The sequence below is a fragment of the Pseudoliparis swirei genome, chromosome 6, assembly GCF_029220125.1.
Source record: "Pseudoliparis swirei isolate HS2019 ecotype Mariana Trench chromosome 6, NWPU_hadal_v1, whole genome shotgun sequence".
Taxonomy (NCBI): Eukaryota; Metazoa; Chordata; class Actinopteri; order Perciformes; family Liparidae; genus Pseudoliparis; species Pseudoliparis swirei.
The window spans coordinates 26265909-26284107 of record NC_079393.1 but is presented as its reverse complement, the minus strand read 5'-3'; the positions used below and the strand labels follow the sequence as shown (position 1 = coordinate 26284107).

At 44.1% G+C, this 18199-nt stretch overlaps 1 protein-coding gene across 1 annotated transcript; it reads left to right on the top strand.

The window, feature by feature from the left end:
• The first annotated feature begins 3853 nt into the window (after positions 1-3853).
• Positions 3854-8823, top strand: LOC130194755 (gastrula zinc finger protein XlCGF57.1-like). Its single transcript, XM_056415911.1, has one exon. It carries the CDS (start codon positions 4406-4408, stop codon positions 6272-6274), a length of 1869 nt encoding a protein of 622 aa, XP_056271886.1. The 5' UTR covers positions 3854-4405; the 3' UTR covers positions 6275-8823.
• Positions 8824-18199: the final 9376 nt, after the last annotated feature.

Genomic DNA, 18199 nt, shown 5'->3' with positions numbered 1-18199 from the left:
ACACAATATGAACAAGAAAAAACACATTTCAATGAGCAGCTGGATGAACTACCAATATAAATGTTGTATTTGTTTACATTACAACACGACACTGACAACATGATCAGTCAGTGCAACTCATGTAAGTTCAGCTCTCATCATAATGCCATCAAGTCATGTGACTCCAGTCAGTGTGATGCTGTGACTGAACTCTCTGTGAGCTTGTAGTTAGTTCATAAGCACAGACAGACAGTCTGAGGCCGTCTGTGAGCTGCTGTCAGTCATCCAGCTCCTGGTCTTTGATTTGGTGATTCTTTTACTTCACTGACAAGTTTTTCAGGGCAAATGTGGTATTCATGAAAGTTTTCTCATCTGGGACTGGTTCTGAAGTCAGCCCGTTGGTGAATACGTTCACATCAGCTCTACAGACATCCTCAGATTTAAATAATTATAATAATAATAAATATGAGAATCACCATTTGTGACTCCTGCATCTGTGCTTTTTCAAATAATAGAATAAATACAATTGCAATCACTTTCAAGTAAACCAGATTGCTCCATCAGACAAGAAAAAAAGCTCAATGTTGAGCTTTTGTTTTGAAGGACAACAGCAGAAAAGCCCAACTCACGGAGGTAGTACCTGGCAAGTCGCCAAGAATCTCGGCAGTTGCGCATGCGCAGGCGTAATTTGTGAATGCCGTTACGAAAACATTTACACTAAGGTACAGGCATTACAACATGTATTTATTGATGACGTAGTTGTATGTCTCCTTGTACTTTGAACTTGTGTAATATGTAAAGTTATGAATAAAGGTCTTTCTGCATTTCCCCTGCGCCCCACCTGTAGGCTACTATACGCTCCCCTCTTTCAGGAGCACAGCTGACAACACGGCTGTCAGAGAACCCGCTTTCAGGCGTTCATTAAAATCAGGCGGAGATCTTTTCTGACGTCGATCTTCCAGTCAGGAAGAAAACGTTTCAGAAGAAACTTCAGAAAATGAGGAACAATGTGTTTCTGATTTTATGTTCATTTTATTTTGGAGATCGACAACGCGCCTCTCCGAGATCGACCGGTCGATCGCGATCTACGGGTTGGCGACCGCTGTTCTAGACCTTTCTTCAGCATTTGACACATTGAACCACCAGATCCTTATTTCCTCCCTTCATGGTATTTCAGGCACTGCACTCTCCCTCTTCCCATCCTACCTCAACGACCGCACTTACCGGGTAACTTGGAGAGGATCTGTGCCTGAACCTTGCCCTCTCACTACGGGGGTCCCTTAAGTCTCCCTCCTTGGTTCCCTGCAGCTCACTACTGGGGTCCCTCAAGGCTCCATCCTGGGTCCCGTCTTCCTCTCACTACTGGGATCCCTCAAGGCTCTGTCCTGTGTCCCCTCCTCTTCCTCTCACTACTGGCGTCCCTCAAGGCTCTGTCCTGGGTCCCCTCCTCTTCTCTGTGTTCACTAATTCTCTCGGCTATGTCATTTGCTAGCATGACATCAGGACAGCAGAAAGTTTTGACATCTTCCCCTGAAAATTAAAAACACATCTTTTCCGACTATACCTTGAATAAAAATAGATTAGCATTTCAGTCACACTTGAATTGCACTATGGTATTACTCATGTCATTCCTTATTCAATTCAATTCAGTTTCTTTGTATAGCCCAATTTCACAAATTACGAATTTGTCTCGGAGTGCTTTACAATCTGTACACATAGACATCCCTGCCCCAAAACCTCACATCGGACCAGGAAAAACTCCCAAATAACCCTTCAGGGGGAAAGGGAAGAAACCTTCAGGAGAGCAACAGAGGAGGATCCCTCTCCAGGATGGACAGAACAATAGATGTAATGTGTACAAAAGGACAGATTTAGAATTTAAATACATTCAATGAATGTGACAGAGTATGAATAGTTCATAGTAGGCATATTCCACGATGGAGACCTCCACGATCCATCAGGCAGATGGCGGTGGGGAGGAGGAGTGGGCGGAGTCTCAACAGTGGGCGGAGTCTCAACAGGACAGTGGCATAGTCGGGAGCAGGAATTCCACGACCCAGACCTCGATGATCCATCAGCAGATAGGATCTATACTGTCTCATAGGGTCCGATGACCCCATGAGACGTGAAGTCACAAGGACTCCGGGGAGAAAGCAGTTAGTAACGTGTGATTGAGAGATGAAAATTCATCCTTAAGGAGAGGAAAAAAATAAAAAATAAAATGGTATGATATTACTTATTGTATGACTTTTGTAGTTTGACTTTCTTGAAAAATTTTTACTTTCTTTATTGTTGTTCTGAGTTTGTACTCATGATTGAATTCACTTATTGTAAGTCGATTTGGATAAAAGTGTCTGCTACATGACATGTAATGTTATTTTTATTTACTTATAACAGTTTAATATGAGATTCGAAAGATGTATAAATGTATGTTACTATTTTCCACAGATGTCCAGCAGCTGTTGGTGGTTAAAGAAGAGGTTCCTTCTGAGCAGCAGGTCTGGAGCTCCAGTCTGGACCAGGTGCATCCAGAGCCCCCGCTAGTTAAAGAGGAGGACCAGGAGAACTCAGAGCCCCCCTACATTAAAGAGGAACATGAGGAACTCTGGACCAGTCAGGAGGGAGAGCAGCTTCAAGGGCTGGAGGATGCTGGTCTCAAGTTCTCATTCACTCCTGTGAAGAGTGAAGCTGAAGAGGAAGCTCAGTCCTCTCAGCTTCATCAAAGACAAACTGAACAGATGGAAATAGAAGCTCATGGAGATGATTGTGGAGGACCAGAACCAGCCAGGAACCCAGATGCAGATAGACCTCCAGATCCTGACGAGGAGACTGGAGACTCTTCTGAACCAGATACTGATGACTCTGTTGATTGGAAGAAGACCAGAGAACCTCAATCAGGTTTAAACTCGTTGAATAATGATGAAGTTTCTGTCAGTGATTCAAAATGTAGTTCTAGTGAGAAACCATTAGGAAATTTTAAGAAACACATGCTAACTCACACAAGAGAGAAACCTTTCAGCTGCTCAGTCTGTAAAAGATGTTTTAGACACAGAGGAACTTTAAAGAGTCACATGTTAACTCACAAAAGTTGTATGTGGCTGCCTGTTTAAACATTCCCCAGTCTGTTGAGTCAAAGCAGTCTTGGAGAGCGCAGGAGGCCCCCTCTGGCCACACCTGTACCTGCTTCAGAACCGGTCTGGAGGCTTTCACTCTGGGTCTGTATGCTGGCATTAGCATGACGGTGATGTGGTCAGAGAGACCTTGTACGCTCCTTTGTGGGTTGTGTAGACCAGATCCAAAATGTTGTCTCCTCTTGTAGGGAAATCAACATGCTGGTGTAGTTTGGGAAGGACAGTCTTAAGGTTTGCATGGTTGAAATCACCAGCAAAGATGGTGAAGCCGTCTGGGTGAGCCGTCTGTTGTTCACTGATGGCAACTCCGCCAGTGGTGATACATACCACGGCAGCGCCCCGGCACCATGCGTCCCGGATGTAAACACATACCCGCCGCCGCGAAGTTTTCCCTCCATCAGCTAGGGCTCTGTCCGCCGGTAGCATGTTAGCTGCTCCAGTCTCACAGCAGAGTCGGGATGTTGTCGTTTAGCCATGTTTCCGTGAAGATAAGCACACAGCAGTTCCTCACGCCTCGCTGCTCCGTCTGCAGCAGTCTAATGTGGTCCATTTGATTGTCCAAGGATCGCACATTAGCCATGATAATGGATGGTATGGCTGGACGAGTTGGCCTAGCCGCTAGCCTAGCTCAGGTACCGCCGCTACCCTCTTCTGCTTCCTCTCACAACGCTTGCGCGCCTCCTTTCTGGGGAGGAGTGGCGGTCGAGTCCGTGTGGTCGTGGGCCGAATCCAGTAATCCCGAGTGTTTCCGCTTGTTCAGCGTCCAGAGTGCCGTGTAGTTTGGTCCTGCCGATGGTTAACAGGACCTGGCGACTATATTTGTGTTCCGACGTAGACAGACAAGGCGAAGACGAACAATTTTTGAACGAACTTTTGCACAAACATTTAGTAACAGAACAAAACACCAAATGGTCAGGACAGAGGGGCCGCTGCGTCCGTACACGCCGCCATCTTGAAAACACATCTTTTCCGACTATACCTTGAATAAAAATAGATTAGTATTTCAGTCACACTTGAATTGCACTATGGTATTACTCATGTCATTACTTATGGTATTACTTATTGTATTATTTTTGTAGTTTGACTTTCTTGAAAAAATGTTACTTTCTTTATTGTTGTTCTGAGTTTGTACTCGTGATTGAATTCACTTATTGTAAGTCGATTTGGATAAAAGTGTCTGCTACATGATATGTAATGTTCTTTTTATTTAGAGGTCATGCTTCTCTCATACACAACTAACTCACAGATGTGTCAGTGATATACTTATTATAACAGTATAATATGAGATTCAAAAGATGTATAAATGTATGTTACTATTTTCCACAGACGTCCAGCAGCTGTTGGTGGTTAAAGAAGAGGTTCCTTCTGAGCAGCAGGTCTGGAGCTCCAGTCTGGACCAGGTGCATCCAGAGCCCCCGCTAGTTAAAGAGGAACAGGAGGACCAGGAGAACCCTGAGCCCCCCCACATTAAAGAGGAACATGAGGAACTCTGGACCAGTCAGGAGGGAGAGCAGCTTCAAGGGCTGGAGGATGCTGGTCTCAAGTTCTCATTCACTCCTGTGAAGAGTGAAGCTGAAGAGGAAGCTCAGTCCTCTCAGCTTCATCAAAGACAAACTGAACAGATGGAAATAGAAGCTCATGGAGATGATTGTGGAGGACCAGAACCAGCCAGGAACCCAGATGCAGATAGACCTCCAGATCCTGACGAGGAGACTGGAGACTCTTCTGAACCAGATACTGATGACTCTGTTGATTGGAAGAAGACCAGAGAACCTCAATCAGGTTTAAACTCGTTGAATAATGATGACGTTTCTGTCAGTGATTCAAAATGTAGTTCTAGTAAGAAACCATCAGGAAATTTTAAGAAACACATGCTAACTCACACAAGAGAGAAACCTTTCAGCTGCTCAGTCTGTAAAACATCTTTTACAGAGAGAGGAACTTTAAAGAGTCACATGTTCACTCACACACGAGAGAAACCTTTCAGATGCTCAGTCTGTAAAATATCTTTTCCACGGAGCGGTCATTTAAAGAGTCACATGTTAACTCACACAGGAGAGAAACCTTTCAGCTGCTCAGTCTGTAAAACATGTTTTGCACACAGTGGAAATTTAAAGAGTCACATGTTAACTCACACAGGAGAGAAACCTTTCAGCTGCTCAGTCTGTAAAACATGTTTTGCACACAGTGGAACTTTAAAGAGTCACATGTTCACTCACACAGGAGAGAAACCTTTCAGCTGCTCACTCTGTAAAAGATCTTTTGCACAGAGCAGTTTATTAAAGAGACACATGTTAACTCACACAGGGGAGAAACCTTTCAGCTGCTCAGTCTGTAAAACATCTTTTACAGAGAGAGGAACTTTAAAGAGTCACATGTTAACTCACACAGGAGAGAAACCTTTCAGCTGCTCAGTCTGTAAAAGATTTTTTACACTGAGCAGTCATTTAAAGAGACACATGTTAACTCACACAGGAGAGAAACCTTTCAGCTGCTCAGTCTGTAAAACATGTTTTGCACACAGGATAACTTTAAAGAGTCACATGTTCACTCACACACGAGAGAAACCTTTCAGATGCTCAGTCTGTAAAATATCTTTTCCACGGAGTGGTCATTTAAAGAGTCACATGTTAACTCACACAGGAGAGAAACCTTTCAGCTGCTCAGTCTGTAAAACATGTTTTGCACACAGTGGAAATTTAAAGAGTCACATGTTAACTCACACAGGAGAGAAACCTTTCAGCTGCTCAGTCTGTAAAACATGTTTTGCACACAGTGGAACTTTAAAGAGTCACATGTTCACTCACACAGGAGAGAAACCTTTCAGCTGCTCACTCTGTAAAAGATCTTTTGCACAGAGCAGTTTATTAAAGAGACACATGTTAACTCACACAGGGGAGAAACCTTTCAGCTGCTCAGTCTGTAAAACATCTTTTACAGAGAGAGGAACTTTAAAGAGTCACATGTTAACTCACACAGGAGAGAAACCTTTCAGCTGCTCAGTCTGTAAAAGATTTTTTACACTGAGCAGTCATTTAAAGAGACACATGTTAACTCACACAGGAGAGAAACCTTTCAGCTGCTCACTCTGTAAAACATGTTTTACACGGAGTGGTCATTTAAAGAGTCACATGTTAGCTCACACAAGAGAGAACTCATTTTAGTTGTTTTGGTAAAGTTGACATTTATTCGACTCCCTCACTTGTCAACAAGACCTTGAGAAACTGGACCTCCCTCGTTTGGGGCAGTGACTCACTTCCAACTGGGAGGACTCTATCCACTAACCACTACGAAGCCATCTTCACTAAGAGAATATCATCTGGGTAGAGTAGTCACCGAGTTTGTTTTGTTTAGCATTATTTGCTCTGTTATTTGTCATGTATTTTATGAGCCACCGAGTGTTCCTGTTGTGCTTGTAGCTGCTGTCATAGCGATCCAGTCTGCTGACATTTGTTGAGTTGAGATCCTCCACCAAGAATATGTCAGCAGACTGTATTTCATCAGTTATCTCTATGAAGACATGTCAACATGTTCTCCTCTATGAAGACTTCATGTCAACATGTTCGCCTCTATGAAGACATCATGTCAACATGTTCTCCTCTATAAAGACATCATGTCAACATGTTCTCCTCTATAAAGACATCATGTCAACATGTTCTCTATAAAGACATCATGTCAACATGTTCTCCTCTATGAAGACATCATGTCAACATGTTCTCCTCTCTGAAGACATCATGTCAACATGTTCTCCTCCATGAAGACATGTCAACATGTTCTCCTCTATGAAGACATCATGTCAACATGTTCTCCTCTATGAAGACATCATGTCAACATGTTCTCCTCTCTGAAGACATCATGTCAATATGTTCTCTATAAAGACATCATGTCAACATGTTCTCCTCTCTGAAGACATCATGTCAACATGTTCTCTATAAAGACATCATGTCAACATGTTCTCTATAAAGACATGTCAACATGTTCTCTATGAAGACATCATGTCAACATGTTCTCTATAAAGACATCATGTCAACATGTTCTCCTCCATGAAGACATCATGTCAACATGTTCTCTATGAAGACATCATGTCAACATGTTCTCCTCTATGAAGACATCATGTCAACATGTTCTCCTCTATGAAGACATCATGTCAACATGTTCTCCTCTACACATGAAGACATCAGCATCGCCAGTTCAACCCATCCAGTGGAATCTAGTCTTTGGCTTTTATTTTCTACACATGTGAGACGTTCAAAGTCCAGCTGGCCCTGAACGCAGCACAGCCCAGTAATGAGAGCCGTTGGCTCCTGCTGAGCTTCACTGTTGATTTTGAGACATTATTAATGACTTTTTAAGCCCCGTTCTGGAGTCAGTTTTAAGATCTTTGAACATTCAACAGATACTTGATACTCTTTTTGATTGTTCTCATTAAATCACACAATATGTCCCTCATCTTAGCCAAGAGCTACACATTATAATACATATGTGTCTCATCCTCACTTCATCAGAACATGTTGCTATACACATTAGTTACAGATCATCTTTAGTCAGTTTTACACGTCATCTATAATCTTTACCTACATGTTGCAGGTTACTTTAATATGAATAGTAAAACCCTCAGAATGAAGTTTGAGCAGGAGACAGAATAATATGAACGTCCAATGATCACAAAAGATGGAACACGTGACGTCAGAGACGATCTGGAGACTTTTCAGTTATTATAAACACAACACGCGTTACCTTGATGCTCCATGGAGCAGCTCCCTGCTGTGACCACCGTCAAGAATGTGTGTGTGTGAGGAGGAGGAGGAGGAGGAGGAGAGACCCTCTGGTTGCTGTCTCACCCTTGTGGTTGTTGTTGTTGGGACTGCAGCTCATGGACTGGAGAGTTGAATTTCAATTCAAGAGACAGTGTGTGAGATTTATCGGCATCTCGAGGTGACGAGGCTGCAGATAGCAGCACCAGCAAGACCCCCCCCCCCCCTCCTCAGGCAGCAAAGAAGACCACAACACTCTAATAGACAGTAAACTTCAGGCCGACTGCTTCTGTCTCAGCTTGTTTGTAAAATAAATAAAATAATATTGTGTGCACCTTGATAGCGCTCTATAGTCCCACATGTGTCTCTTGAGCCAGTGTAAGGCCACCAGGTACAGGTGGGGTCAGCTGGGTGAAGGTGACACAAGATGTGCTCATGAATATGATTCCTGCGCTGACGTTTAATGGAGAGAAATGGAGGAGAAATATATTTTGTGTGTCCCTGAATTCCAAAGTCATATAACTCTACTTTGCAATACTTCACACACATGTGCACTGTGTTCACTGTTTTATTTCCTCTCAATGTTTTAACCTTGGTCGCATATTTTTAAGAAACAACATATTGACATGACTTTTCTCTATTTCGCTGTTTTTCATGTTGTCCTTTCAGAAATGAAATGTACAGAAGAAGCCTGTTTATTCCTGGAGTGTTGAAAAATTGGTTCAATGTTGTTCTTCCATATTTGTCCCAGAGTTTGTAAGCAAGCTGCAGCTGCTGGTTTTTCTTTTCAAACTAAATATGTGTGTTCATGATAAATGTTTAAATGGTTGCTTAAGAAAGTTACATTTATAATTTGCATGTTAAATGAATATTCTTCATTTATGAAATGTATTTTTCACTGGTATGATTTCCACTCTGTTACATCCAGATTATAATTAAATGAAATCAACAAATATTAAGCATATTTATGTGGTTACTTGCAGTTCATGATTTGATTAAATTATATAACCCAAAGATGCAAAAAGGCAAAATTCGCAGTGCCGAAAACTCGCCGCCAGGAAAAGATTTGCGTCTATCGCAACCACACGCGTCTGTACGTTGAGACCAAAATAGATATTATCTCATAATAGATAGTATCTCATAATTATAACTTGGCATCTCATTAATATGAGATTCGAAGAAGACCTCTGATTGGTCGACAAATCATAAACAAAACATCTGATTGCGCGACGGCCGAGATTCTTGGCGACTTACCAGGTGTTACCTCCTTGAGTTCTACCATTGCCCTTCAAAACAAGAGCTCAACATTGAGCTTTAATAATAATGATAACACGTGATGACTCACACATGTCTGCTAGATCAAAGGTGACCCCAGTTCCATTAGACAACAATAACAGGAAAGCAACCAGGAATCCATCAGGCCGACGGGGAGAGTGGCTGTATGATCAAATAAAAGCGTCGAGGCCATCGCTAGGACAATAAGCAGAGGGCCAGGTGCGAAGAGAACAGGGGTCCTGAGTGGTCAGCGGAGGCGTTTACAACCGGTGACCCTCTGGACTGATCTCACTCAGGGGCCCCACTCGACACGAGATGTAAACTTGGCAACTCTTGTGATATTCAAATGAAGACTTGTTTAATTATGTGTTCGGAGCCCATATCCTCACCATACGGGCCCAAGATGATGTTATTGCGGAGTGAATCAACACAAGCCTGAATTCATGTTTGTTAACCTGCCTGTAGATCAATGGTCTTTGATATGATAATGTAACCTATGTCCCCCATATGTTCTGTATCCTGACCCCCGGTTATAATGTGTTCTGCGTCACTGCCCACGGGAAGTCTCACCGAGTCTGGAAGGGGCTGTAAAGAGGGGACTTTCCCTACGAGCCGGAGAGATAAGATGAGACACCCGGAGACAGGTCACAGAGGTGACCGAGCTCATCTAAACCAGCTAAGACAACGGTCCCCCTCTTTGATGTGGGACAGAGAGTCTCTCCAGAACCTCCCGAGAAGAGAGGGGGGGGTGAACCCCCATCAGCACCCCGGGGGGGGGGGGGGGAGGTCCGGTAAAAGTAGGAAGGGCCAGAGGGTATAAAGGTGACGAACAGAGAGAGTTTTAAAAAAAGAGAGAGTTTTTTAGTTGTTGTGATTTTGCGTCAGGCTTCCGTGAGGGAACTCACTTGTAATTGTACTTTGTTTATTTCTTCTTTCTATTTTTGAATAAAATACTTGCTGCCTTGCAGTCTTAAAACTTTACATTCGGTTTGTGGACCTACTTTTTGTGAGACCTATTTCTTCACCTGTCGACCCACCCGGGGAGACCGAAGGCGGAGACCCGAGAGCGGACCCCGCGGCCCCCGAGGTGAGTCTGAGCGACATCTGCACGGCTACACCCACTGACCTCAGTTACCCAGGGCACATACTGATTCCTCACACACTTGTAACTGACATTTTGTACTGAAGAGAGATATCGCTGCAGCCGGTAGACCTCCGTCTCTCGGCCGAGCCGTGGTTGGTTCGGGGACCAAGAGAGGGACTCGTAACGCTCGAGTCCTCGTCGCGGAGGTTGTCCTAAAAATAGAATATTTCTAAGTGTCCCGCCAGCCGCTCTACGAGCCTATTACCCTCGAGCGTGTTGGGGTGAGACCCGATAATTGAAGAAACAGCGTTTCTCTCCGCGGAGATCGATCTGACATCATCTCGGGGTGTCGCGCGCCGAGCCGAACAGCGACCACTGTCGAGGGGCACGCGCGTCGCTCATCAGGCCCGAACGGTCGCAGAATCATATAGAGGGAGTTACTGATCTCCGCCTCCCTCCCCCTTAACTCGGTCTTCGCCTCGCCGAGTTTCCTCTCCCCTCGCGCAAGGCGGATACCGTGAGGCGATCGTCAGATCGTCAGAGAGGCCGGGCATCGTGACCCGTGGACCCGCGTCCTCCAGTGCGACAGGTTAGCAGCGCTGGTGAAGCGCCCTGGGCGTCGCCGACGTGCTTTTACGACAGTTTGCTACACGTCTGTCAGTAGAGCACGCTTATTCCCCTCAATAAAGTTACCGGTGTGAGCCTTCCCCCCTCCTCTCCATCTCTCCTCTCCCCTCTCCCCGCTCCTCTCCTTTTCTCTCCTCTCCTCTTTCCCCACACAAGAGAATAAGCGGCGTGACTTTTCTTTCCGTCTTCCACCCGAGGCGATCGAATCGGTTTACGTGCGCGTTTCTTAACAACACACACACACACACACACAGTGAGACACCACCAGCTCCACCAGCAGCTCCACACACACACCAGCAGCTCCACACACACCTGCAGCTCTCTGGAGGCTCCTCTCTCTGAGCCGTGAAACACGAGAACACAGTCGCCATCTAGCGCAGGAATTTATGGGACTCGAGTTTTACAGACGCGTGTCAGCGAATTGTGGAGCTCGCAGACCAGAGAGGACTGCTGCAGAGGGTTAGAGGGCGAGGACACTGGCTGGGGAGGGAGACAATGACCCTGTATATCCACGTGTATTCCTTATCATGCCCTCATTATCGGAATGAGAGAAACTGGACATGATTGTGTCGCGCCATCGTCGAGGTTTAGGCCTTTCTGACACGCCTCATGTCCACATGACATCATATAGAAATAAATAAATAAGCACCAACGTCACATTTAAGGACAGGCCGGCGAGTAAAGAGGCAGCAGGAGGAGGAGGAGGAGGAGGAGGAGGTACCCATTTGTTATAGTTTCCTCACAGGTTCCCCGATGACTCTAAACATGCAGGGCTCCAGACTAACTTTTTTTACTAGGAGCACAGTGGCCCCTAACTTAAAATTTTAGGGGCGCAAGCAGAAAATTTAGGGGCGCACACAGGGTTTTTCCTGGGTCAAAATGGGTCTTCGGTGCTCCCCAAAAAAAATGTTCGTGCAGGTCGAGCTGTTGAGTGAGTGATCAGCAGCTGGCCGCTCGGTCCATTCACGCACCTCACAGTTGTGTATTGATCAGACAAGAAGACACGCTTATCAACTCCAGTGTTTCCCCTACTATTATAACAGGGTGAAATCTCCACCCGCCACTCTGTAATTTTCGTCTACCCCGTCAACAATTCTCGGCTCGTGACAGAGCGATGCGATGCCGACATCGAAGTTCGTAGTTTTTAATCGCAGACTTTTTTGCCTTAGGCGCTCGGATTTGTCATAGGCGCCGAAAACGGCTTAGTCGCCGCCAAATTTTCTCTGCAGGAAAAACCCTGACACACTATAAATCGACTTGCAAAGTTTTCCCATCATTTTTACTGTATTACTGATAAATAATTTGACAATATACAATCTTATGCCTGTTTGCCTTCATGAACTGCAAAACATTCACAACAGAGAACTCTTCAGAAGTTACTGTATTGAGTTTAAACATATTTGAAGAAAACATACCTTGAGCATGTGCATGTTGCACTTCGATGTGGCCAATCAAAACATTTGTTGGTTTCAAGAGATGCACCGATCAGGTTTTTGGTGCCGATCACCGATCACTGCAATCAGTATCTGCCGATCACCGATAATACCGATCACCGATCACTGAAATCAGTATCTGCCGATCACCGATAATACCGATCACCGATCACTGAAATCAGTATCTGCCGATCCGATAATACCAATCACCGATCACGGTGTTGATTGAAGCATTCTATTTATTGTGTAGCATTATTGCCTAGGACTATAAGGAAATACATATATAAAGCAACTCAAACATTAAAGAAATTACCGATTTCTTTAAACATTTAGGACTTTTACTTTGAAAAATGTCCTAATTGATACATTAAAATTGTTTGATTGCTATTGTAGGGGATTTCAGATATGTATGGAACACATCTGCATCATTCATTTCCTGGAACTCTTGGGGAAATCTATATACAGGACTTTTCTTAACATACAAAAGACTGACTAATTTTTATAAACTCTTCCTTGGTCCTAAAAATGTTTTAATGTTAGCATAATTTAAGCTAAATCTCAGAAACTATCTATAAAGATACAACATCAGTTCATTGTTTACTTTTATATGTTAGTGCAGTGGTCGCCAACCCGTCGATCGCGATCGACCGGTCGATCTCGGAGACGTTCCCTGTCGATCTCCAAAATAAAATGAAAATAAAATCAGAAACACATTGTTCCTCGTTCTCGAACATTTTCTGAAGTGTCTTCTGAAACGTTTTCTTCCTGACTGGAACATCGACGTCAGAAAAGATCTCCGCCTGATTTTAATGAACGCCTGAAAGCGGGTTCTCTGACAGCCGTGTTGTCAGCTGTGCTCCTGAAAGAGGGGAGTGTACCACAAGTTAGGCGCAGGGGAAATGCAGAAAGACCTTTATTCATAACTTTACATATTACACAAGTTCAAAGTACAAGGACATACAACTACGTCATCAATAAATACATGTTGTAATGCCTGTACCTTAGTGTAAATGTTTACGTTACGGCATTTACAGGTTACGCCTGCGCATGCGCAACTGCCGAGATTATTGGCGATTTGCCAGGTTTTACCTCCGTGAGATCGGCTTTTCTGCTTTTGTCCTTCAAAACAAAAGCTCAACATTTAGCTTTTTTTCTTGTCTGATGGAGCAATCTGGTTTACTTGAAAGTGATTGCAATTATATTTATTCTATTATTTGAAAAAGCACAGATGCAGGAGTCACAAATGGTGATTCTCATATTTATTATTATTATAATTATTTAAATCTGAGGATGTCTTTAGAGCTGATGTGAATGTATTCACCAACGGGCTGACTTCAGAACCAGTCCCAGATGATAAAACTTTAATGAATACCACATTTGCCCCGAAAAACTCGTCAGTGAAGTTGAGAAAATCACCAAATCAGAGACCAGGAGCTGGATTACTGACAGCAGCTCACAGACGGCCTCAGACTGTCTGTCTGTGCTTATGAACTAACTACAAGCTCACAGACAGAGTTCAGTCACAGCCATCACACTGACTGGAGTCACATGACTTGATGGCATTATGATGAGAGCTGAACTTACATGAGTTGCACTGACTGATCATGTTGTCAGTGTCGTGTTGTAATGTAAATAAATACAACATTTATATTGGTAGTTTATCCAGCTGCTCATTGAAATGTGTTTTTTCTTGTTCATATTGTGTGTGGTGAACAAATATCTTACTTTTTTTTTGCACTTAAATTCTGTGTTCCTGGTCTCATCAATTTGAAAGCTGGACCAATGTGTTTTGATTTCATTCAATTAGAATTAGGCCAAATAAAAAGCCTCAAGTCATAAATCAAGATTCAAGATTCAAGATGTTTTCTCTCAACGCCTCAATAGGTAGATCTTGCCGGTCATGAAGGTGGAGGTCAGTGATCTTGGGCTCAAAAAGGTTGGTGACCACTGTGTTAGTGTATGATTTGTCGACATCTTATTTTGATAAACGGATGTTGTTTCACGTGGTTCTTTCCGTTAACTTTGCCAAACCGGATGTTGTCACTTAAATCCTTCCGCTAACTTTATCAAAATCCTCGCGCGCTCCTGATGGAATGTGTTTACCGTGAGCATCAGTCTCCAGGGGCAGACATGTGAGAGTCGGCTGAGTTGACCCAGAGATTCAACTCGGGGGACGGGGACGCCGCTCGGTGGTGAGGATCCCCTCGTGGACCTCTCACTCTGCGGCCCTCCGCTGCGGTGCGCCTCTTTTCACACATTAGCCCCCCCCCCTCTCACACACAGGCCAGCCTTCTTCTTCTTCGGTTTTCGTCTCCTTTCTTCTTCTTCTGGAGTTAATGTCGGTTAGCAAACCAGTCATTCAGGCATTACCGCTAACTATAGTGGGCTGAAGTGTAGAACAAGTTTGTAAGCAACAAAAATATTTAATAACAAAAAAAAGAAATCTGCTAATTTACTGGTCGCGCATGCGCGAGTTGATGAAAAATTTACTCGCACTGTGTCTAATTTTAGGCGCAAAATGCGACCATTTGGTCGCAGTCTGGAGCCCTGACATGTGTTTGTAGGTGTGAGCGAAGTGGTTGTCTTTCTGGGGTCAGCCCCCCCCCCCCTATCTTGACTTGATAAGAGATGAAGGGATGGCTGGAGGCACACGGCCAATCAGACGACTCTAAGGTGTTAGATTATTCTCAAGTTATATATATAAATATATATAGACAGCAAAAGAGTCTAGAGCCTCTAAAATACATTTATATAGAACCTCTGATCTTCTCTTCTTGACCTTCTCTTTTGCCCCGTGTATAAAACATGTATGTGGAACGCACTCGGCTGCTTGGAGCTAAACGCTAACGTCAGCGCGCTAACAGCGTGGCGGACGGAGGTTCTGTGGCCCCGCCCACCAGCACCAAGACTCCAGTCCGTCACACACACGGTTACACACCGCTCACAGGAACACGTTCACACACTTTACGGCTATTTTGGGCGTTCCGATGACGGGAGTCGTCTCAGAGATCTGGCATGTGACTCGTCACTCATTCGACTCCGTGAAGACAGAACTCATGACCAACAGAATGTTCTGGAGAGGAGAGGCCTCGCTCTGATTGGCTGAGTCACTGATGGAGGGCGGCTCTACTGAGCATGAGCAGAACTGGGTTATATAACCTTTGTGGGTCTCACACACACACACACACACCTGACAGAGGATAGGATGCTGCATTCCCTCATTGAACTCGCCCCACTATTTGTGGTTCATTCTCTTCATTCGCGCCTTAGAGGGGGCGGGGCTTATCTCCGTGGCTTTACTCCGGAAGAAATAACCACTATTTATGCTTTATACTTGTTGTTGACATCCCACAGCGCCCTCGTGTCCGGGTGACGGGCGGAGCATCTCAACGCCGGTTGGCTTTCGCAACTCAGCGTCGGGCAAATGTTTTGCTTTATTCGCATCTGTGCTTTGACTTTGGGATCGAGTCACGTATAGAAGTCTATGCTTCATGTGTTAAAGCTGCATTCTCTCTCCTGACCACCAGGGGGCGACTCCTCTGGTTGTATAGAAGTCTATGCTTCATGTGTTAAAGCTGCATTATTTCTCCTGACCACCAGGGGGTGACTCCTCTGGTTGTATAGAAGTCTATGCTTCATGTGTTAAAGCTGCATTCTCTCTCCTGACCACCAGGGGGCGACTCCTCTGGTTGTATAGAAGTCTATGCTTCATGTGTTAAAGCTGCATTCTCTCTCCTGACCACCAGGGGCGACTCCTCTGGTTGTATAGAAGTCTATGCTTCATGTGTTAAAGCTGCATTCTCTCTCCTGACCACCAGGGGGCGACTCCTCTGGTTGTATAGAAGTCTATGCTTCATGTGTTAAAGCTGCATTCTTTCTCCTGACCACCAGGGGGTGACTCCTCTGGTTGTATAGAAGTCTATGCTTCATGTGTTAAAGCTGCATTCTCTCTCCTGACCACCAGGGGGCGACTCCTCTGGTTGTATAGAAGTCTATGCTTCATGTGTTAAATCTGCATTCTCTCTCCTGACCACCAGGGGGCGACTCCTCTGGTTGTATAGAAGTCTATGCTTCATGTGTTAAAGCTGCATTCTTTCTCCTGACCACCAGGGGGTGACTCCTCTGGTTGTATAGAAGTCTATGCTTCATGTGTTAAAGCTGCATTCTCTCCTGACCACCAGGGGGCGACTCCTCTGGTTGTATAGAAGTATATGCTTCATGTGTTAAAGCTGCATTCTCTCTCCTGACCACCAGGGGGCTCCTCTGGTTGTATAGAAGTCTATATAGTAACTCTACTTCTCTTGATGTATTCCCTCAGTAAACATTGTAAACATGAGTTTATGTCTCAGTCTCTAGTTTCAAGTCTTCTTCTATGCAGCATGATGTCATCATTTAGTACATGATGTAGAGTCAGACCATAAAGCGGGGGGCGCTTTAGGGGCGGGGCTACAGGTGATTGCTACAGAAACACATAGACACTCATATACGTACACACACACAGGCAGAGACACACACATACTCACACACAGACACACACTCTCATACGCACACACTCTTACACACGCACACACACACTCACACACACACACACACACACAGAATGACAGACACACTCAGACACACATACAGACACTCACATACATACACACACAGGCAGAGACACACACTCACACACACACCCACACACACACATTTACACATGCACACACACGCATACTCTGCAGACTGACCCTTGACCTCCCAATTGTCTCTCAGATATAACCCTACTGCTTTATATTTAATATATTATATTTACCTAAATATAAGACTTTGAGGTCATGGGGGGAATCCCCTCCAAAACTTTCACAAGAGAAAATTGTCACCGTGCCAATAACCCTTGTACGATCCTTAAAACCAGTCTTTTAGAACATTTGTTATACTTTCAATCAACTTAAAGATTTGGATTATTTTCAGATTCAAAGAGGGCCCTCTGAATATGAATACCCTAACGTTTTGGACCGATAGCTCTGAGTTAAGGGCCCCAAAAACAGGTCCAAAGGGTCAAATTGGGTAAACATGTCAGAGCTTAGCTTTCTTTTCCAGGTTGTAGCCACTCCCAAATGGGGTAGAATACAATTGAAATTGTTCATATAGTACAAACATTTAAGGAGTTGTTAATCTTTGAAGGAAGGAATTTTGTTTTTTCTGTGTTTTTAAACCCTTCCCAAGCAGGGATGCTAAGTGCTATATGTGGCCAGCCTACATGCTTGGGCCCCATTTGGGAGTGGCTACAACCTGCAAAAGAAAGCTAAGCTCTGACATGTTTAGAAGAAAAAAAAGTTAAAATCAGCCCAAGCTCACAACAGGGTCTCAGATTTGTTAAACCACACACCCTCTTCAAGTCCTGGATTTCAGACAGCCAATTAACTCTTGTGGGTGTTTCGGAGGAAATTTCACCCCATCACCTCATTGTAGGCCCTGTCCTGAGTGTCTGTGTTCAATTTGGGATTTCCAGGACGAATATTTAGGAGATTATGGCCATTTTTGCACTTGTCAAAAAATATGCAAATTTAAGAGAATAAGGCCCAATTTGACCATTTGGACCTGTTTTTGGGGCCCTTAGCTCAGAGCTATCGGTCCAAACCTGTAGGGTATTCATATTCAGATGCCCTTCTTTGAATTTGAAAATAATCCAGATCTTTAAGTTGATTGAATGGATGAAAAATTAACTAAAAGACTGGTTTTAAGGATCGTATAAGGGTTATTGGCACGGTGACAATTTTCTCTTGTGAAAGTTTTGGAGGGGATTCCCCTCATGACCTCAAAGTATTATATTTAGGTAAATATAATATATTAAATATAAAGCAGTAGGGTTATATCTGAGAGACAATTGGGAGGTCAAGGGTCAGTCTGCAGAATATGAGTGTGTGTGCGTGT